General features: G+C 40.5%; 1 protein-coding gene across 1 annotated transcript in view; it reads right to left on the bottom strand.

Annotated features, from left to right (window-relative positions):
• TGFBR3 (transforming growth factor beta receptor 3) overlaps window positions 1–23,988 on the bottom strand; it is a 98,293-nt gene that overhangs the window by 55,036 nt on the left and 19,269 nt on the right. Inside the window, exon 2 of the mRNA XM_062497509.1 lies at window positions 11,218–11,402. Coding sequence (XP_062353493.1) covers window positions 11,218–11,402 — 185 coding nt within the window. The remainder of the gene's footprint in view (window positions 1–11,217; window positions 11,403–23,988) is intronic.

Below are 23,988 nucleotides of genomic sequence, written 5' to 3'. Positions count from 1 at the left end.
GAATCACAAAACAAGCTGAGTTGGAAGGACCCTCAATGACTGAGTCCAACTCCTGGCCCTGCACAGCACCATCCCCAAGAGTCCCACCATGTGCCTGGGAGCATTGTCCAAACACTTCTTTACCTCTGTCAGACTTAGGGCTGCGACCACTGCCCTGGGGGGAGCTGTGCCCTGCCACTCCCTGGGTGAAGAACCTTTTCCTAATACCCAGCCTCAGCCTCCCCGACACAATTTCAGGCTATCACCTTGGGTTCTGCCACTGGTCACCACAGAGAAGATATCAGTGGCTGCCCCTCCTCCTCCTCTCATGAGGAAGCTGTAGAATGTGGGGAGGTCTCCCCTCAGTCTCCTCCTCCCTAGGCTGAACAGACCAACTGAACTCAGCCACTAAATGGCAGCCCCAAAACATGTGTTCAAGACAAGAACTAAGCAAGGCTCCCTTCACCTTCAGCAGGGATGAAGCATCACCCTTCAGTTTGGCACCTGCTCCACGCAGAGCAACACATTGTTTTCAGTGAAGATTTAAGGTTTCAGAACCAGCTAGAAAACTAACCTGCCCCTACACTGACTTCATAGTTGTATCCAGCAGTTGGATGAGAGAGAGTCCTTTAGAACAAAAGGCCTAAGGGCTTGCAGCATACTCAGAAATTATCTGTAGTTCTGCCTCCCATGTAAGCTCTGGTACATTTCTTGCCCCAGTATTAAATGACCAAGCTGAAGGACTGTCTAATAGAATCAAACTGCAGCACATTTAGATCTCCTCATGTGGATTTGCAATTCAACTGCTCCTGAATTTGCTACTAAAAATAGCAAATAACAAGTAAAATTTAGTACTGTAACATTATCAAAGACATCATGTGCCAGATAAGTACAATGGTATGCTGTATGACATTAAACATACTGCTCTGTTCCTGGCAGCAGAGCTGCCTGTGTCTGGTTCCTAGCTGGTGGGTTCCTGCACCGGTGGTACTTTCTCCACAAAAGCATAAGAGTAGACAACCACGCTGGTAAGGTTTTACTGGAAATGTAGTGCCTGTTCAGAAAGTACCACAGCTCACCCGGTGTCAGAAAATTATGACACAAGGAGACATTACAAAATAGTGCTTCTAGCTTCATGAAAATGTTGGACTATTTCTGCCCACAGCTTAGTCACATCATTTATTTTCAGACAAAAACATAGCAAATTAATTTCTGGTGTTCCTAAGTTGTTATCCCAAATTGGAGCCAAATACTAATAATTCATGCAAATACCTATGTAATAAAAGCTATTCCTGATACAAATAAATTGGCAAATATGCAAGACAGTTATTGAAGTCTTATTTGCAATAGAAAGGGGTATTACTTTCACAGTGCAAGAACAATAAGAGTGAAAAAAACTTGAGGGTTTGTAGAAGGACAGAACACAAAGGGCAGTAATTTGTATTACCATATGTCATACTGAAACAATTCTGTGACAATCATCTTGAAAGTATAACCCAAAGAGTTTACTGATAAATTATATGCAGACATCATACACACACTACCTATGTTAACTTCGTTCACCTGAATTATACAAAATCCAGTTTTCCCTGTGCATATATATTTCAATTCCATTTTCACTGAATATGTTCTGCATGACACAGCTTTGAGAACCAGAACTCTCCTGAAAAAGATTTTTTAAAAACTTCTGTTTGCAGCAAAGAAAGCATTCTCTCCACAAGCAATTCTGCTGAGCTTTGCCAACCAAATGTAATTTTCACACGGTAATCCCCCCTCTGGACACCTGTAGAGCAAGGGCTTCCTACAGTGACCAGCCCCACAGTTTGGTCAATGGAAAATTGATGCTCATCAGTGCAAAGCTGGGACCTCCTTGTCCATTCTGTCTGTGACCTGAATGAGATGTGCAGGCTCCCAAAGATTAAGTGAAACCATTTGTGCCATCTGCCCTTCTGCAGATCAGCCAGGCTTCCCAGCACTAGAGTCCTAAAAACACAACGCTTCACTCAGCTTTGCATAAATCAGTAGATGTCAATACCATTCACATGGCATATAATGAATCCTGAGGGGACAGTCTTCCTTTTATACATTTTGTGGGAAAATTCCTTGTTGGCTTTAGATCTTTTTAAGGGAAGATCTGTCCCAGTGCACCACAAGTACAGCATCTTCTCTACTGTTGCTAGTGGCCTATTAAAAAAAAATTTATCATCACACTAAGTTTTCATTTAACAATTAAGGCTGAAGACTCATGCAGAAATGAAACAAATTACCAGATAATTTTCTATTCTGCACTGTGCATATATGTTGCAGATCAGTTTTTCTTTAGTGCATCGCCTGAGCTGCAAATTTTAATTTGCCTTCCCTTCTCCCTCCCCAGAACTATTACCAAGTAGTTGTGTAACAGGATACCCAATGCCCTGAAAAGAAGAAATGGGTGTGGAGGTGGTTAACTACATTAGAAGATATATGAGTACATACTAGAAAGCAGCTCCTGTCCCAAAGGAAAAGCTGCTTAAACTGAGACATGAAAGACATATGACAAATTTCTGCTACGACCATTTTCCTTAAATGCATTTGGGGCCTTCTAAACTAATCTACACAGACTATTTCAGGTGAACACAAGTTTCTACTGCCTGCATTTCCAGCAAGTTAGATAGGTGCTAGCCACCCAGCAGAAATGAGAGCTGCACTAATGTATCAATACATCTTGCCTCTCAACAGTCTGGTTAGTCCAGGTTCAGTATGATACTAGCACTGAATGCTATGTGTATTCAGAGACAGTATTAGCACTATCTCATCTCCACCAGGTCTGAGGGTAGAGCTGACACAGCAGGTTGGTAGTTCACCTCAACTGCAAAACACCATGCAGATGTAACATAGCACACAGTGTCTAAACAACACCATGGCAAACCTGGAATATGAATAGGGCATTTCCAAATCTCACGGTAAATCCTTAATGGTTTAAACATCATACTTTCCACTGTTTCACAAGCTGCAGATGGGCAAGAAGAAGAGGCTGAGATAATAGGACTTCAGAAAGCAAGTAAATACTACAAAGAATCATGAAAAAGATGAGAGACTGCAGGGAAAAGGGTTATGCCATTTGAAAACGTCCACGTAGAAAAAAGCTTGGTTCTCAGGGTTTGCAGCTAGACCACACATAGAGCCAGATGACTGGAAAAAAGAAACATCATTCTGCAGGTGTCTTTTAAAGGGGCACTGTCAAAGAAAAAGTGTAAAACGCAGTGCTCACTTATTTACTGGACATGCAAAACGAAATTCTTGCTTTCCAAGCCAGGGTAAGGAACAGCATGGGTGCATGACTCATAAAAAACAGAAAACCTAGCAGCAGCTCCAGATTTAGGAAACAGTTTTGTTTACTTTATTGTCAGTAACTCACCAGCTCCAGAGCTGGTGCAAATGTGTGTTTGTACTACATATGGTCACAAACAGCATTAGAAATTAAATACAAACGAAACTGCTTTCAGAAGATTAAAAGTAATTGTTACCAATATACTGTCTCTCTACTCCCCTGGGGTGGGTCTTCAGTCTTCCCAATTTTTTTCTTACTTTCAAACTTAAAAAAATTCAGAACTTTTAATCTCTGTACAAACAAAGCAGTATTTGAGGAATATTTCAAATAATGATGATACTAAATACACAGGGAAAAAAATCCCACCAAAACCCCTAAGGAACCAGATTTCCTATTTAATCAGGCCCAGCCATATAAGTAAGACTACTCATATCTCTACATAATTGCAGAATAAATACCATAAAAATCTGACAGAAACATCCAGAAGACATCTGCAACACTATGAAGTATTTTCTTGCACAATGATGCCATTTTATGCACATCATATCTGCACTGTCTCACTGATTCCTGCTTGAAAAGAGATGTAGTGAAGAAAACACTGGCGTGCTTTCCAGGTAAGTAAGAAAGAACTAACTGCTGCTCCTTGCATGCAGTACTTTCCCATGTAGCTTCCAGGTGCATTTTCAGTGCTCACTTTAATTCACTGCAGGTATCACTCAAAATCCAATTAGTGGAGGAAAGAAGGCACGTTCTAATGGCATACAATGACAACACACCTACAAAGCAAGGGCCACTGTATTTCCCTACAAAACCAATGTCATACAAAGTCACCTGTCCCAAGAGGCCTGAGAACCCCACGTAGATATTGACACACGCTAGCACACCATGTCCATGCAGAAGACATGGACACTGCTTCCTCAAGGGATGATGGAAGAGTGCTAACAGTTCTTAATACTTTTCCCTCAAAGATGGCATTTGAGTCATCACCAAATACTGCCTCTCATCTAGACACACTAACTACTGCTACCAGCATGTTTATTACATATGGCGATGTCCAATCATAATAAAAGCATTTCCTTATTACAAATTGCCACAGCAATTGTCAAAGAGACAGTATCAGCTATGAATTACCTATATTTCCTTCAATTTTTTTAAAGCAATTTAAGTTTCAGATATTTGTACCTCACGGTGGTGCTATTTTTTGCATCTTCTCCTTTAAATAACAAATTTTCCTACTGTATAAGTACTCTGCTTATGTTTCACAGAGAAAATAAGAGACTCTTCTAGAGAAATGCAAACTTGAGTGTTATCACAGTGTTAGCAAAGGCAAGATCGACATAAAAACACCCAAACAATTCAAACATTTTTTATTCTTCTATTCTGCCAAAGCATGGTTTTACTTTTTCAGCTGATAAGAGGAGCATGGCTATCAGGCATGGCAAGCTCCACACAATTTATGTTGGAAATTTTCCCCTGCACTGGGAGGCTGAAGAAGAACGACTTCATTAATTCCAGCTTTTGGTTCAGACACTCTAGACAACAACATAAATGTTCCTCCAACACCTCACACACATATGCATGAACCCAAAGCTAGACTGGAACCTGACTATGGGGTTTGTGATACAAATGGACTCCTGAAAATATCATTACTTCTTTAACTATCTTTTTTTTGAGAAAGTAATTACAGACAAAGCAGTAATTTGTAAAGAAGATACATCAGAACCTTAGAGGAAACTGGAGACCATGAACACAAATCACAGTCTATGATCAAAAATCAACACACATCTGCCTGAAAGAAACATGTGCACATTGTGCTTACACACACAAGCCATGGAGAGACAGAGTCCATCCAGAAAGCAGCAGCCCTCTTGCTCTCTCCAACCCTGCAAGAGCACATCAGTACCTGCAGCATCTTGCATGAGAGAAAAACAAGAGACCAGTTTACAGCTTCCAACATGACATTTTAAGCGGCAGTCAGCAAAACCAAAAACTGTGATCAGTCTGAAAATTCATACTGACATTTTTCCTTCTGAACCCGTTCGTGTTCTGTGGTAGGCCTTGGCATGGCTTCAGACACCACTGCACACAGCTCTCTCAGCTGAGAGCAGGGCTCACTTTCTGCACACAGCAAACAGACCATTACTAAAAACGGAAAATACCAAGGGTTTGCACAGCACTTTCCAAGTCATGAGATGTCACTGCTGCCTCTTTAAGGGCAGACACGTGTCAAGCCACGCTCCTGAAGGACATAAGGCTCTGTACAAACAGGCTCCTCTGGCCAACACAGGACTTCCTCTGGCAGTTCTGGTGGGCAGAACTTGAAAGGACTGCCAAGTCCAATGACCAGCAAAGCCTGAGCTGGCTGAAAATAACACACAAAGACTGCAGTCCAGACAAACAAGATGAAAAAGCCACATTATAAAAGATGGGATTTTATACAAGCTCTGATGCCACAAAGCGCTAACAAAGAGAAAAGGGGAAAGAGCTTGTAAAGGTTTTCAAACAACAAGCAAACTCCACTTCTTAAAGATATAGCAATGCCATGTTCATCATGCATAAGGTAATTAAGACATCAATGCCATTTTAATGTATCAGCTGCATGGGAGTTGCAGCTTTCAGCAGATATGGAGTTATCTGAGACAGACACTGAACGATTATGATTTCAGTGGTGCATGCTGCCACTATTTTTAAGGCTTTACAAGGTCTACCATGTACTTTTTTTTTTTTTAAATCAGTCCAGTACTCCAGCTGGGCTCTTGGGCACAGCTGCACATAAAGGGAGTAACAGCAGCCTGCAACACCACCCCAGTGAGCCAGTGGAGCTACCACAAGCTGTGGGCAAGCTTTGGAAATTACCCAGGATCAAAGATGTATATGACAAGGAACTCCTGCTTTCCAAGCAACAGAGTGCTCCTGGAGTTCATTTGCCACAACGTCACTCACAGCTTGACTCTGAGACCTCACTGGCACAGAGCACTGGTGGAAGCAGTAATTCATCTGCACTTCCCATTCTCAATCTTCTTCTGCGGGAAGGCACCCTTCCCTCACAAAACACCATGCAAAATGACTACAATAAGAAGCAGTAGTCAATCTCAAATTTGACAGAGACACCTCTAGGTGGCCAAACTCATTTTCCATTGTTATTCTGTATACCCAGCATGACTGATTATGTTTCCTCTGCACAACTTCATGAACCACACATCACCAAGGAAAAAGAAGAAATAGGTGAAGTGATCAAGTTGACCTTGGTGGGCTCAGCATAACTGGAGAGCTGGCCAGCTGAAGAGGCTGAAGGCTCAAAATCCCTGAATATACTTGCATTAAAACATGCAGGTCTGCTGCTATAGCTAGAGATTCAGTACTGCTGCCAAGCTAAGGTAGTCAGAAAGTGAAGAGGCAAGAAAAGGAAAATACCCTTGCAAAGTTCAGATTTGGTCTGTACCTTGGCAGAGGCACAGTGCTTTGTTTTATCTCTCAAAGTTTCTTCTCTTCTAAAGCAGAACTATTTTTCTTCAAAGCAAAGACCTTTGACCTACCAGAAGTACTAAATACACCCACGTGCAGCACTGTATACCTATTCAAACAAATGAAGAGGTAACAAAATCCTCACTAACTCCAGCTGTCAAGTAACAAACCTTGAATTCCCTTCCTGCCTGCTGCCAGCACATGACCTCCAGGACCCCTCTGACCATGACTCTGGTGCTGCAGGTCAGCATGTTTTAAATCCACCCCAAAAATGGCCCCTTTATCTAAGCTGAATCTCAAGGCTGTTCCTGGATCTCTGGATGCCTGAGCATGAAACAAAACATTTTTCCCTTGACATAGCCTTGGGTAATGCTGTTGTAGTATTAACCTTCTGAAAACAATTAAAACAAACACACTGGGAAATACAGTAAATATGTAGCATAACAGGCAAAATGAACTAGGTTTTTACCATCTTCATCACCCAGATCTTCAAAGTCCTAAAAACCAAAAACACTGACACAGAAAAATTATCCAGAATTCAGGATCAGCCTGTTATAATTAGCCTATTCCAGGAACTAACAGCCATTTTAATATCATGTTTACTCTCAAATGCAAATTTTAAAGTTGTTATTATTAACTTTTTGCCAAATAGCACTGATTAGACAGTGGGGGAAAAGGCCTGTGGAATTACTACAGCCTCAGTGGCATTACTCAAAATTACAACAATAAAGACAAGTCCTTAGTTTTCCTGCCTTCATTTCATATAACACATGTTAAACATCTGTATCAGGCATAACATCTTAAAGTTTTTGAGGATGAGGATGTCAATGAAAACAATAGTGAATCCATTGCCAGGAACTCAGATTCCATGTATTCATATGTATTCAATCCTAAGTATTCACATGAGATTAATTTTATATGCCCCTCCTCTCTCCCTTTAACTATTTCAATAGTGACTATGTGCTTGAAGCAGCTCAGGGAAATTCAACAAACAGGAAAAAGAAATGAATACTCTGTTAATTTAGGACTTGATAATATACCTGAAGACTGACTTCCAACTTAAAATAATTTTATGCTCTTCTACACACATTTTTCTGGCGCAAATTCCTAGAGTTTCCAAGTGACTCTTCAAACAATAACTCTTCCTCAGAACAAACAGCTCCATGAGGAAGCAACTATCTCCTTTCTAAAAACTGAGAAACTGAAGCAACGGAGATACCCAAAGCCAAAGAGAAAGTTATTGTAAGAGTTCAGTAGTTCCTGGCATTCAGCTGAGACCCAGATCAGTACAGAAATGCACACACGCACTCACTTCCCCAGGAATATTTGATCAAATAAAACAAACAAAAAAGGCTTGCATTTTTCTTGCCAAGTTCAACATAAACACTTGAGGCTATTACATGCACCCGTATTCTATTTCCTATGATAAAGCATGGCCAAATATGAATTGTGATAAAAGACATTTCTAAGAAATACTTGAAAAAGATTGGAACTTCAGGGATTCGTACTTGAGGAAAGAAGACTTGAAGAAAGATTCCCAGTCTCAACACACAAGATTTCACCCCAATGGGATTAATGAAGTAAAATACAAACAAATTCCTTATGTGATAACAGCATTTCATGATATGATCTTATATCTACCAGATTTCTGCCTTAACGCAGAAGTGGTAAACTGCTGATTCAGTTTCACAAAGACTGTTCAGAATACCTAATCCTATACATTTCTAGTCTGTCTTTTGTCTTATTTTTTCTGGTTTATAGGGAAGGAAAAGCACCCAAATTTTACTATCCCTTACTGAAAAGCCTACCTGTGTCACAGGAGGAACTCATAACCCTGCCATGCCCTCCCCCCCAACCAGCCACCCCTCCTATGTTTAAATTTGCAAATGGTTGTTGTTAGTATATTCTACACGAGTGTCAAAGTGAGTTAAATTAATGCATACACATATGTTGCATATTTATGAGAACCATGATAACTGCACAAGTATGTTTAATGCATGAACCCTCTAAGGAATTTGCTAGGGGAAGTTTACACTCCTCCCAGCAAGTAAGGAATGTGTCATTTAGCAGCATTCTAGTACAGTGCAGGTTAAAAACAAAACAACCCAACCTCCTCCCCCAAAGCAAGACTTCACTTAAAGATTTTCAGATCTTGCATTCCATATTATCAGAACTTCAGCCAACCTCTGAACAAATACATGATTTATTTTAAACATGCTTTCGATGTTGCTAAATCTAAGTAATGTGTTGTCAAACAAAACCACTGGTTTTATTCTGGAATCTGCTGGAAATACTACATGACAAACAGATCTCTACCTTTGCTATCAACATTTGCAGGCAACAGGAAATACCTCAGCTGGTAAATCAAGCTCACAGTAACTTAAGGTGATGGGTACATTCTACTTTTAGACAAAGGGCCACTTGGAGTTGGTTTCTACAATAATGGAAAAGATAACATTTGCTCTGCTTTGTTCTCCGAGTCTGATCCTATAAGTAAAATCTGATCTTTCCAAGTTGTTTACTGTCTTTTGCTCAACACTGTTGCCAGCAAACCTTGCTCCAGCTTCCTGTGCATTTTTAGAGCAGCCATCTCCAAGGGCTGTGACTGGAAATGGCTCAGGAAATGGCAGAAGGAGGTTAAGGGCTCCAAATGCTGAAATCTATTCAGCGCCCTACACTTCCGTATACCCCCAAGCACACAGACAAGCCAGCTTAGGGCAAACTGTGCACTGGGCACCTGAGCAATGCTGCTCTCTCAGGAGGTACAAGCTCCAGCTGCAGCCCATTTCACCCCAGCCCTGGGCACGCTTTAGTAACCAAGAAGTTACAAGTTCCCCCAGTACTATGTCCCCACAGTGCAGTCACTCCTCCTCCTTTCAGTAAAAATTGTGATTACCTTGCGAGGTCTACTCATACCAAGTTTGCCTATGACTTAGCAATGGATTTAAAGTTTCCTGGGAGATGAGAGAAGCACTGAAAAATCTATAGCAGAATCACACGCAGATATCTAGTTGTCATCAGAAGCTACGTTCAAAAAACCCAAACCAACTAACCAACCCCAAGCAATCCCAACCCCCACAAGCAAACAACCCACAAAACCCAGAGGAAACCAAAAAAGCCCTACAATTTGATCTTCATGTCCAGAGAACCAATCGTACCTACACTTTTTTCAGTCATTCACAGGGCACTTATCAGGCTGACAACCCAGTGCCTGGTATACTAAGAAAGGCTTATAAAACACCGAAACAAAATCTCAAAAGAAACCCCCACACCACCACCACCCTCTCCAAATATAAAAATATCTCTCCCTCATTCACAGTCCCACCAAAAAAGTATATTTTTTCTATTCAACTCATGACAGTAGAAGATCTGGCAGTTTTGATTAATGGAAGCCAATAACATATCTACTGAAAAAACTGTAAATATTTTTTCTCACCCTAAACTAGACATTTAAGACTGTATATATATACTGAAAATGAACACAACAGCTGAAGTGTCATGGATGCATAAATACACATTGAGCTGAAATCACTACAAACCTATCAAGGCAGATACTGAAGTCAGTGGAAAGACTGATTCTGGCCAAGAGAATCTGCCTTTAGTTCAATAACTATGAAAAACACTACTTGAAAGTTCTTTCAGCACAGATTTAGACCCTCTTTGCTGAAGCTTCTTCCTGTTAGATCATCATCTTTGTTCTCTCATTACAAATTCTCTAATTGCATACACTCATGTTTCTCTCACAGAACACACTACTAAGGATTTGTGTGTGTAATGCTATAAGAACAAGAACTAAAAGGCTCAGCTGTCGTGGCATGCAATGTTTTCTCTGCACTTTGGCACTCTCTTTTGATGTGTTTTGAGAGTAAACAACAAGATGGCACATCGAAAATTTTATTTTACTGTTGCTCTCAGAACAGCTATAGTTTTTGCCAGTCCCTCCAATTGCAGCACACATAAATTAGTAAGTGGACTATCACAGTCAGCAACACTTGCTTTCTGTACAGCAGTCCCCCCTCAGTGAACCCTTAAGGCTGTATTACACTGGCAAAAGAATCTGAATTTCAATATTTGTTTATAGTGGTCATGGCAGGGATCCAAAGGTATTCATGTTAATTTACAACACATTTAGGTAAACTATCTGCTTTTGAAGACAGCCAATTCTGCAAAGGCCTGTTTGAGATCTAAATCTGTTTCTTATTTCCTTTGCCCACCCCCTACCTTTTTTAAGTACACTTCGTGGTTGTGAAAGACAATGAAGAGGGCGGCTAGGTATGGAAGCAGTTTGCTCATATGATATGCAGAGCGTAGGTGGACAGTCTCCATGCAAACTGAACGTGGTTCTTTGCGGTACTTTGGTGGCAATTCAGAAATAACTTTATGCAGCAAACTAACGTATAATAATCCCATTTGCAGACATACTTATCACCAGGGATCTGGAGAAAAAGTAATTTCCCCTTTACCTCTCTTTCATGATGGCCAAGACCCTCCTTGGGGTTTCTGAGATTGAGGATGTGCACCTCTTGGGGCAAGCTCGTCGTGCCCCGGCTTGCACAGCCAGATAAGACCGTAAAGCTTTCCAATAAGGCATGGACTGGGTGTGAATTGTTCACAGGTGATAAGACACATTCCCTCTGAGGCACAGGACCTGTAGAGAAAGACACAGACACACATCATTGGGAGAGAAAAAAGCAATGCATCTTTTAGACTTGTTAAATAATGATCATCCTTTTGTTCAGAAAATCCACAGAAGCACAAGCATTCAGGTTCATTCTCCACAAAATTAAGACTTTTATTCCCATTGCCCTTCTAAGTTGTCCTGAATATGCTAACTCACTGGTTCATTTCTCTCAAAGTCCAAATTTTCAAGTATAAGTTCCAAAACTGAAGGTATTTTTTCTTGACCAGGGAGGAAAACAAAGAGAGAGAAAGAAAGTTTAAAAAAACCCCAAAACATTAAAAAACAAAACAAAACAAAGCAACCTCAACCAAAACCAACCAACCAACCACCCCAAAAAAAACAAACACCCCCCCCCAACACCAGTGATGGCGGTCAGGGGAATTGGTTTGTCCTAGATGTTGAAGTCAAACACTTTTCTGCAAACAGTGTAAATTCAATCATGTGTATATAATAATGAAAAGTTAATATCTACCAGAAAGGTAATTATGTCAGGAAGGATTTGGGCGAGTTGGATTTGTTGCTTTAGAAGCAGCGCTGATTTATAGGGAACATCATTCAAATACATTGTACAAAACAGCAGGCATCTGTCACATGATAAAATGAAATGTTTGTTTACTGAGTCTATTTTGTGTCTGACAGCAATTATCTGCACTGATAACAGTTATCTCGTCCAAAACAGAGTGTACGCCCTTTGAAATAATCACCACAGCATGATGTAGTGCCATACTCTTATACAGTATGTGAGACTGTGTGATGTGATAGAGCAAGATAACACAAAACCTGAAGCATACAGAACAGTGCACATACATAAGCAGCGTACATCCCAGGAAACTAAATCAAGACAAATATTTATGAAAAGCAGCCCTGCTTTTCCAAAACAGTTCAAGCCCACCCCTGACAGTAACAGATACATGTATGTTTTTGATTCAGAAGGTCACAGGAGAATGTAATTGATTTAACCCCTAATTTGCACCAAATTCACTCAGGTAAGAAACTTATATGAACCAGTCAGTTCAGAGCCTGCCAGGCATAAGCATAGATTTTTTTTTTTTCTGGATCCTGTACATCTGCAATCGAAGTAAAATGTTTCCTTTGAAAGGAGTTCAAAATAAAGAACTTTTATCTGAGGATTTCCCCTCAACTGACTAAATGGAAGAGCTCTATCTGGTGTTGTCAAGTCTAAAGCCAGCACTAGAGATCATCTGACACTGGTGTACACTTATGTTTAATTATATTAGCACTGACCTACACTTTGCTGGTTAAAACCACAGTTCTTTCAAAATACAGTTTGCAGTTGGCCATTTACTTACAAGTCAGAGTCTGTCATAAACCAGACTATCTGGAAAAAGCAAAGTCCTTGAGCACAGGGAGATTTCTGCAGTGCCTTGGGCCACAAAGGGGCTGTTCCTGAAACCCACCAGTGCATACTGCATATCCTATGAGCTCCCACAGAGCAGGAATATTTGTAAAGGCAACGCTCAAGGCATAAATTACGCAAGCATGTGCTTGGGGTACAAAGGATAAACTTTCTTCTCCCTAAATGAGGAGCTTGGCAGCTTGGAGTTTGACCACCAGCTTGGAGGACTTGAGGTTTTGTGGGTTTTATTTAATCCTTTTAAAGAATACATATACAAAATGTGACTGGTCCAAGCAATGATACTCAGTTTAAAAAAAAAAAAAATCATTTAAAAGTCACCCTCTGTAATGGTTGAAGAAATATTTAGAATTTGTAACAATAACAAAACCAGTAAAGAGGCTGCATTTTCCCTGATGTACAAGAGCAGATCAGAGAAACTACTGATCAATTAGCCCAGTCGCTGATGTGTAAGTCCTACAGCATACCACATTATACAATCTGCACAAAACACTTCTCTAAATTCCACAAGCATTTCTTGGACTAGGAAGGAAAGAAGCACTTGTTCAGTGAATTGTTTCTTGTCGGCCAGAATGGTGGTTAAGAGGTTTCAATCATAACACACTCACCCACAAAGAACAAGGTGCAAGACTGAACAAAAGCAGAAATGGAGTTGCTGAAAAAAACGTGCTCTTTACTTATCAAAGGTTCAGGAGCAAATACCTCCCTTGTGATTTCCTTGTGATCATCTATTCCCATGCAGGACATCTACCAAACCTCCCCTCCAGCCTTCATCTGGTGTTTACTCTGAACAAATTTAAAACATTAGAGTAGAAGACATCTGGATTTTCCCCTTACATCCTACAAGAGGAAGATGACTGTGACTGTTTCGTTCCAGCTGTAACTGCCTCCTCTGCTGGCACCTCAAACACACATTAAGAAATCCCTCTGTTCTGCTCAACGTGCAAGATGGAAACAGTCCCAGAGGGAGCAGAAGTTCACATCCTGGATAACTGTGTGCAGCTGAGCTTATCTGCACAGGGACAGGCAGAACAAGGCATGCCTGCTCTGCCTGCACTCCACCCTGGCTGGACAGGGGCCAGTTCTCTGGCAGAAATCCTGTCACCCTGCTGGCAGCGAGCCCACATGCTGTGCCACTCCTGGGCAGGGTTTACTGATGCGGGTCAACTCTTCCAGCAGTGCAGCTGCACAGCATCTGCCTGCACCCCCTGGCAGCTCTCTTTGGAGGGAATGGGTGCAATGAGCTGCTTTTAGCTGTTCAGTCCAAGAAACCAATGTTGTTTTGGGGGAATTACAGCATTTGGTAGAACTGCTTTCAGACCCACCTCGTAAGAGAAAGGGATATAGCCCCAGAAATCTGAACCAACCACCAGAGTATCTGGAGGATGCACCACTGCAATCAGACCACACATGCTATCAGACTGCCCACGTACAAGGCACGTTGTGGGGGTAAAGAAATGAGAGGTTACTCCAGCGGTCACATTTTTGCCAAGTTTCACACAGGTGCCTGAGTAGCCCTGGGCCATACTGCCCTTCCCAGCAACTCAAGACTCATAATCACAGGTTCTCTTCCACTGGCAATAGCAAACTGCAGTCCTCGTGTGCTGATATTGGCATATCTGCCCAAGCACTAAGCTGGGTGTAGTGCAATGCTCACGTACACTGGCATGTCTGCAGGTAGCACCAAGTGAAATGAAAACTTACTTCTAGATCACAAACTCCACTGAACACTCAGCCTTCAGGCAGCTCCTTCTGCCACCTCCTCTGCATTTATGCTGTACTTTAGTCTATTCTTACACTGTGTGCACTACAGCAAAGCTGGAGTTATTTGGTCAACATTCATTAAATGCATTTCTTTCCAACCCTTCCTACTGCACCTGCAGATCTGCCCCACTCAATTGTGGATGCTACTACAAGGCACTGTCACTCCAGTGGGAGATTCAAGAGCTCTCCTCTATCCAAATTAGCAACTTTTGGCTCCCTCATAGATCCTTTATCTTCCTTCCTAACTGCCACTTTACTCTGACTAGAAAGCCACCTACTTCCTCTATGTAGTTTAAATCCTACAAAATACATATTGGCCACTCCGGAAAAAAACGAAGTCCTCCCTAGGACAATGTGATTGTTTATCACCTCCACACTACCTACTTATATTTGAAAGCCAGCATGAAACCACAGCCTCATTCTACCTGCTGCTTTACTGTTCATTTGTCCCCCACAAACCCAAGGATGAGGCTTTGCCAGTTTCCCACTCCAGTCTCACACTGTTCCTGCCAACCTCATCTACGTCAGCGACACCTGCCAAAATTCACTATTATCAACATCCAATTAACACAAGATTGTCTTATCAGCTCTAAATATGTACAGATATTCTCCTGCGTCTCCATCCCCATCAAAGCACTTAAAGGGTCAAAGATATCTTCCAGTTCATCCATCCTAGCGTGGTCACAAGCCTTTAGTGCCTTCTCTGCTGAGAATTAAAGTGTGCACACAAAGCCATACTTGGGCTTCTGTTTAACTTTGGTGCATGTAACCACTTAATCTTGTTAGCAAATCCTGGCTCCTACCCCAATCAAATTTTACTTGCTTAATGCCTTTAGAGGATGGAAAGCAGGTTAGGAAGTTTTGTAAGAACCAATTACTAGGTATATATTTTATAATATAATGTTTATTGCAAATATTTAGTGAATTCAGAATTCTAGAGAATTGATGAATTATTTTTCACTTCCAATTAATATTTTAAAGGAAATCAATGTGGACCCAACCTTATTTGATCCTGTGTATCTGTGTCCATCTGGAACACATTCAATACAATTTCAACATTCTTGTTCCCAGTATCATCCATGCTACTAATGAGTAACATGTGTTTTGCTGTAAGAAGGTAGCAGAAATGAGAGTAAGACTAAGGGGGATAAACACAGCAACCCAAGACCAACTCATAACCTTGACTGATTTTATTCAAATAGTGAAGGGTAATGTACTTTCTGTTGCATTTCCATGGTGATTTCTGCAGTGCTGTCAGCTGAAAAGCGTGAGCAGCTCCCGCAAATTGCGTGAAATCTGTGCTGGGGCTTCCACAGCACATTAGCATGGTTCTCATATGCCATAGCAGAGGGTACAAGCCACACAAATGGGATAGAACACCCCTCAGAAGAAGGACAGATTTATTGCAATTGATTTTTGAATGAGGGAATGACACTAATCTAGTCATTATGGACAAAAACAAAAGAAAATCAGAATCCAGACTTGAGGAACACAAGGGACATCTATGCTGTCAGGTACAAAATAATATAAATTACTGCAGATCCTGCTAGAATTCATCACTGTATGCTGAAAGTCACATTAAAACGTGTTTAGATACAACTAAAGCAGAGATTTCCATGTGCCCAAATGACAGACTTTCATAAATGTTCTTTTAGAGAAGGTTAGTTTATGGGCATTCTCTTAAATTTCTTAGTGACAATGATGGCTGAAACAAACCTACTTTTGAATGACAACAGGGAGGGGAAATAATTTTCTCTTGAACTAAAAAGCTTCACAGAGCACTTGATCAAGACTCAGCAATATCTTCTTCCCATGATCTTAATCAATCATTTCTAAAGACAGAAGTGCATGGACAAAGGGCCACTGTTCTACATGGAGCAATTGTTACCACCTACGCAACCTTCTTCTCATAAGGGGCTTCTCACTGAGGGAAGCATTTATACCAAAAACTATACATAACAGTTGAGGCAAATAAGAATTTACAAAGTGACACCCATCACTCCCAGAGAAAGTGTTAAGTCACTACTACTTATTCAGTAAGGGTGGCTCTCTAGCAGTAAATACTAAATTCCTTCCTGCACAGTCCTTCACAGAAAACCACCTGGAAAGGCAAATTCCTAGTAATTTGAATGCAGAGGATAATGGACAACCTCCACTATTAATATGAAGAGAAGCTTTTAGTACAGATGACCATTAAAAAAAACCAGTTTCAAATTCCTAAGCAAGCCCTTGAACAAGGCATCAATGCTGAGGATCAGCTCATTCCAGCAAGCAGCCTTGAGAGATGAGCAAGACAAGATCAGATGACAGGAAATATTACATGGCTCTGTGTGGAAAGACAGTAGCACAGCAGAAACCTCAGTGTTTCTGCTGATGAATAGAAGCACCTCCATGATGATCAGCAACCACAAGGAGCTGGGCTATCCAAGACTGCTCTTGGATTACATCATTTTCTACTCTCAGTAAGGGTGACCATCATAAGAAAGATGCTGGGTAGAGAATATCAGACCTTCATATTCGCCAGGAGGAAGACCAACAAGGATGGCTGTCTAACGCATTTTATATTTGTACAAATCCACACATTTCCCTTCAGATCCTTAATTTGCAGGGAGTTCTTTTACTGTAACATCTAGGGCATGTTTTTCATGGTGGATTTACTTTTGATTGAATCACCATTGGGGAAAGGGTGAGAGGTTTAAAACTGCAGGGAGAAGATTCATGAACATGGACTAATTTTGGCTATTTTGAAAAAACAAACCAATCCAACCAACCAAAACACCCAAGATACCAGACTCCACAGATATCTGTTTGAATTAAATGAGCTACAAAACTTCTACTGAGAAGAAAAAAAAAAAATATCCTGAAGAAATATCCAGTACAGGTGGCAAGATTTGGTTGTAGGAGTGAAAACATACAGGCTGTACTAACTAAAAACATGTGCTTTTATGAAAACTCAGCAGAGGTTTCCCATTTCAGTGCACCGAGCTCACTAACCTCCAGCAACTCCGCGACACCATCCCTGCACCCTTCCCCTTTCAAGGGAGTAAAACAAAAATTCTCTGGAACAATGCATTAACCTTACATTCTTCACCTTTACACTGGCATCTCGTGCTAATGCTACATGCAATTAGACCCTTGCTCCATGTGCTGTCTATTCCCAACCATTATCCCCCAACTGATTCCCATTCCACTATTACCAACTCTGCCCAGACTTATTCCATGTGTGGACCAAACTACTAGATGTTTCCACACATTAGATTACACCTAATCTGCCATGTCTTTTATCCTCTATTTTCTGCAGATTTTCCTAGGTGTTTCTGTTATACATAGTGAAGTCTATCTAACATCATCTGCCTGCCCACTGGGAATCATTCAGACAACATGCCCCAATACCTTTTTAGGCTGCTGTTATGCTTGGTACAAACTCCTGATGCTGGCTTGTCTTTCTAAGCAAAATAATTTTTTATGCCTCTCTGGTGAATGCATTGCACAACATCCACTCCCATGGGTCCCAGCCACTGTAAAAGCACAAAGGTTTAACCCTGTTTAGCAAAGATGATCTAATTTCAAGTGTTACCTGCATGGACCTTACAGTTTTTTTCCATGTAGGAAAAAAATCAAATTACATTTTTAAAGCAGAAATGCCTTGTTTCACTTTTTGAAAAATAAGCTTCTATTATCTTTTGTCCTTATTAAGGCATAAAACTGATGCAAGTTGAATTGGAAAGGTTAACTATCAAGTAAAACTCAAGTGCTGTAGTAATGTACTGCTACTTAGAAATTATTAAACCAAAACTATCCATTTCATGAAAAATTGCAAACTATAAAGTCATACTCATTTGTCATACAGCAAAACTATTTCAATACCTAAGCAAGCAAGGCAAATATAGTCAATGTCAATCAGTTAAGTATCTTGTTTGACAAAAGAAACTCCAGGTGTCTTGTTTATACACATATTAAGTTAATTAAACAGAAAAGGCAATGAATGAAAAACCTGTTTGGTTTAATATCCGCTGAGCATAATCTCAAGACATTTCTACCCAAGTGACATAATCTTAGAAAACAAACATCTGCACCTGGAAAACAAAGAAGTCTTTCAAAAGCAGATGTACTCTACCACAGAGCTACATTTTATGTAACTTCTGCTGTACTTGTTTCTGACTAGAAGTACTGTCAGAGCCCTACCTTCTCTTGAGGCTTGCAGCAAAACATTGCTTACAGGAACTCTTCCCTTGTACTTTTCCACGCCTGAATGTGCAAACTCATCCACATGTGCTCTTACTCTCTCTTCCCATTCCTTCTCCCAAGCCAGTATTTGAAAACATTTCCACCACCATAAGAGCATCATTTTAATACTCATAAACAGAACAGCATGTATGCATTGACTTTAATTTAAACACATCCAGAAAGCACAATTACTGGTTTCCATGTCAAAGAACTGAAAACAAAGTGGTCCACCAATGTTTCAAAAAGGGTTGTTGACTTTTTCCCTTTGTTATCCTCAAGTAGTAGAAAAAAACCCCAACTTTCAAGTCATTAATATAAAAATCAAATGCAGATTATTCTCTTGCACAAATCTTCAGTCCCATGAAGCATCCATTCTTTTTCAAACAGCGGTCAATATTAGACTGAGGGCTTCCCTGCCTCCTAGGCATGGCTGAATTTCAGAAATCCCTGACTTGAATCACAAACTTTTAACTAGACTGTAAAAGATACAAATTTATTCCAGATAGCAAGCAGTACCTAAAATGCAAAAAACATTGTGTCTTAACAGCCTGAAACAGAAGAGGCAAATTTAGCATTCAATTTTCATCACTGTTAATGGATGAAGTTGTCTTCAGCAAAGTGATTGTGTAAAGAGGAAGAAATTAACAAACACAAACAATTTCTAACTTTCTTTGTTCATTATTCCCCAAAACATTCAAACTTCATGTTATAAAAGTCTTTTTTCCCTAGAGGTAACCTATAAATTCTCTCAGATTTACCCCTCTTTACCATAGAAAGATAGGAAATTGCATGGAAACAATGAATGGAAGTGCACTTTTTATCAGAAAACAACAGGAAGCATTCTGCTTGGTTTACAGGAGAGCTCTGTATTGAGGCCAAAAGGGGAAAAAAAACCTGTATAAAAATTTAATGCCTGCTTTGAGCAAAAAACTCTAAAACATGTTTCAAAACCATTGTATTTTTAATAAATGGGTATTGGAACTCTTCAAACCACCCTACCCATACTACTGCTTTTACTGTATTCCTAAAATCGGGTAAATTAAAGATGACAGAGAAAGAAACCCCAGATTTCATAAAATCAGTTTCAGGAGGCAAAGAGAGAGAACCATACTTACTTTCATGATCAGCCATACAAGAATTCATCAAAGAGCATGCACTAAAACACACATGTAAACTTCAGCCATCTGTGCTTATCTAAGGAAACAAGTCTCCTGAGTCTCTCTCATCAAAATGTTACCTATTTAAATTGCAAATACATACTTCAGTTCTTTACATACTCATGGGTATTCCTGAAAGTGCTGGTACAAGTTCTAATGATTTTCAAACCAACACAGGAAGTTCTGGAATCCCATCTCAGGCAGTATCAATAGTATAGATGAAGGTACCAAAATAGATAGTGATAATACAACTACAGAAGGCACACACTGGACTGGGGGGCAGTGGTAAAATTTCTGGCATAGGTGGATTGTGTTGTTTGCTTTTCTTGGTTTTATCATCCTTTCTTAATCACGATAATTAAAAATGCCAGGGTAGTTTTTTTGAATTGCAAGTAGCTGTCACAAGCTTGATCCCTACTGACCTTCATTTGGATCTACATATGCAGCTGTCTTTTGCCCAAAAATACACAGTGTTATATTGGTTGTGCAAGGGGAACTAACATGCAGTGAAAAGAGTTTATATCTTATCTGGTGACTAATGAGGGCAACCTCAATGAGATCAGGATAGATTTAGAGGTGTCTCGTGCTTACTCGTTCAGAGGGGCATCCCAACCTCAGAGTTGATAGCTACTCTTGCAACTTAGAAAAAATGTTCCAATTGCTCTTACCACATCTATCAGACACTTCACAAACATTCCTAAACAATTACAGTATCACGCAGTTCTACAAACCATTAACAGATTTTCCTTTAATTCATAACATTAGTATTATTTTTCATAGGTTATGCAAGCTCTAAAGCAAAAGCATAGCCAAAGTTTTTCTTTTATTTAATTTCTTTTATCTGGCCTAAGCACCTTCCTTGTCTTCACACAGGTACACTGAACTTACAGTTCTGTTTGTACTTTTTTTTTTTTTTTTTAACCACCTCTATGAGCTCTTCTCAATAGTTGGTTTGTCTTTCTTGTCCAACCCCCACTATTCCATGTTAACCACCATTCCTACCTAGTCCCCTAAGCTTCACCCACACTTGGCATTCACTACATCTTCATACACAGGGCTCTTCTTTCAATAAGATGCCTTGCTTTTATCTGTCAATTCAATTATCAGAAAGTCATATTTTGTTCTTCAGAGAAGGAACAATGAATTTTGAATGCTGATGCATATGGATGCATACCAATCTGGAGAGTTAGAGAGAGATGATTTCCTTTCAAAAATATCTTCTTGACAGCTACAGAAATGCAGAGTACCAGATGGTACAGCTGTCAGCTCAAGAGCAACTTCCTGCAATTATTTTCTGCATTAACTTTGTCACTGGGCCCAGGGCTGCATGGGACTCTTGCCATTTGTGACTAGCCCATCAGAAGAACAGGCTAATAGTCACTGCCTCTAATCCTTGGCCAGTACTGAAGCGTGTGGATTCTGCTTGCAACACCAGGCACTCAGTGAAAAGCAGCTGGAGGGGGCTTTTTGGTTTGGGGTTTGGTTTTTCCTTCCCTTAGTTCTGCCTGCCAAAAACTGACATATAGGTGCTTCACTCAAGCATGAAACTTTATAAGCCTTCCCCTTCCTAATCTCAGTTTGCACATCAGAAACATCACTCCATACTAAAAAAGGGAACATCTGCTCAGTGCTGTGTGTCAGAAAATCTGATAAACACCGCTGCTGGACGCAGTGCTGGAATGAGAACAGCAGCATCAAAACACGTGATCTGCATGCTGCCAGCCAGACCAGCACATGCTGGGGTTGCTTTTCCCAGCTCCTCAGCTGCAAAGGGATTGAGAATCCTCATCAGTGGACAAGACCCTTTGTAAAATAAAGAAACGTGGCTTTGTTACTCAGGTTTTTAGCTGCATCAGTCCCATCAAATGCAGTGGGGATCTCAGAAGCAGCAAAAGCCAAAGGGAAGAAAAAATCTTGGGGAAAGATGGCTCCATAACTGAAAGCATACCAGCTTTCTCCTAATTAAAAATAACAAGATTACAAGTCCAATTGAAGGCTGAATTCCTGTAACTGACCCTTTGAGGATGAGTTCATTATCACTAAATGTCTCACTGAACAAACCTTGAAAACTGATCCTTATCATGCGCTCAAGCAAGACAAAACTTCCCTCCACAAAACACTTAAAAGCTTCCGCCTTGTCTTGAAAAATAAAAAAAGAGACACTTAAAGAAAGAAACAAAAAAAGGGAAAAACTACTGTACTGTTCTACAGCCCCAGTCAGTTAAGCAACTGCTTCTTGTCCTCTGCTGTAAAATCAGCGAGGAAATCAATCCTGGAATATGCCCTGCTATAGGCTCTCTCTTCAGACTTCTGAATATTTATTATCTAGTTTGGTTTTGACTAGGAAAGACTGTGCTCAAATTTTTTCAAGGTTCTAAAGTAGACTAGGAAACACCATGTTGGCCCCAGTGCTGAGGAATGCCCCAATCCAAGGCAGTTGTGGGCACCATGACTTCATGCCCGGATATTATTTGAAGCTTGCTCAGAAGGACCAGCCCAGCTACAGGACAGACCCCCAGGCCCTGGTGCCTGTTTGGCAGGTGACAAATGCTGTGCCTGGCACCCAGGGCACGGCTCTCAGCTTCATGTAGACAGGGGCCACAACATCTGGATGTAGATGGACCCGAGTGAGCAAGGCTGTTGGGATGGCAGGTTTGACAGAGCTAGACATACGCAGCTATTTCTACATGTAGTGAAAAAACAATAAAACCTAAACACTGCAGGTGTATGAGACAGGATGAATCATTCAACATCTAACCACAGCCAAACCCAGGGTGCATCATTCTCTCCACCTTTCTCATTCCCACCAACACTTTCCAGATACCTTATGTCTCTCTTGATGCTGATCACACCTGCCTTGTCCAGGAACTGATTCAACTCACTAACACGACAGGAAAGTAACCCAGCAATAAAGAGACTAAGCAGGTTTCTGTTGCCTCTGGTGCTTTTGAGAGCAGGAAGGAAGGTTTGGGGAGTCTTAGGCTGGCCATCACCAAGGGCACTGGAATAACCTGCACCCCTGTCCCTACTATGGGCAGCAGGGAGCCTTCAGACATGACTGTGCTTGTGAAACCTCACTGACTGAATGTGAAAAGACCTTCCTAGAAAGAAATAATCCTGCTGATTTTAGAAAACATGCTGAGTGTGCGGATGCAGTTTCCTTTAAGTCCATGATAAGCACAATAGTGACACAAACTACCACTTTCAACATCTCCTCATGCATTTTCACTTTGACTAAATAATTCCATGGTAGAAAGCACAAATAGACACAGCTTAACAACTGCTCTGATGTCCAAAAAGACTTTATGCAATAACTCACTATGTTCTGTGTATGTACATATGTGTGTGTCAACATCTGTGTATATACATACATGTTCTCCATAGCTATCTCATCTAGAAGTTGACGAAACATTCAGTGGAAGTGAGATGAATCACACTATTCATATAAAGGTATTTGTTCCACTTTTGAAGAACATGCAAGAGACTTAACATAAAAGCTTTTCCTGAAGGAATTTAATTTAATTTCCTCAGAACTACTAAGCTCACCATTTACAATGGCAGGACATTGCAGTCATGACACATGGTCTCTTAAAATTGCTTTCCTAATCAGTGCTCCTGTAAGCCCACTCTTAACACCTCATATGGAATGCAAAACTGGAGCTACCCCCTTTTTAAGTGGTAAACACATAGCACTTCTGCACTTCCCTTGCCTTCTCATCTGCACTTCCTGTGTTAAACTCCTGGAAACTGCATTTACAGCTGCACTGCAAAGAATCACCTTAGATGTAGCATATTAGACCTGATGTGGGAGAAGTCTGAACTGGTTTAATAATTTATTAAGTGCATATAATGTGACTTCAATTCATTTACATATTTAGGATTTCATGACAGAGTCCTCTGGATACTATGAAGTTATTTACTGCTGTTGAATTAACATAATGCTTTTTATTCAGACAATCATTTCTCAAGGAGACTGAAGGAGCAATACAGTGTTTTTACAGGCTCAGCTCTCAGTCTAAGTTTGACTTGC

Source organism: Cinclus cinclus, chromosome 8 (assembly GCF_963662255.1).
Source record: "Cinclus cinclus chromosome 8, bCinCin1.1, whole genome shotgun sequence".
Taxonomy (NCBI): Eukaryota; Metazoa; Chordata; class Aves; order Passeriformes; family Cinclidae; genus Cinclus; species Cinclus cinclus.
The sequence above is the reverse complement of the archived record's forward strand: the minus strand, read 5'-3'. Positions and strand labels throughout refer to the sequence as shown.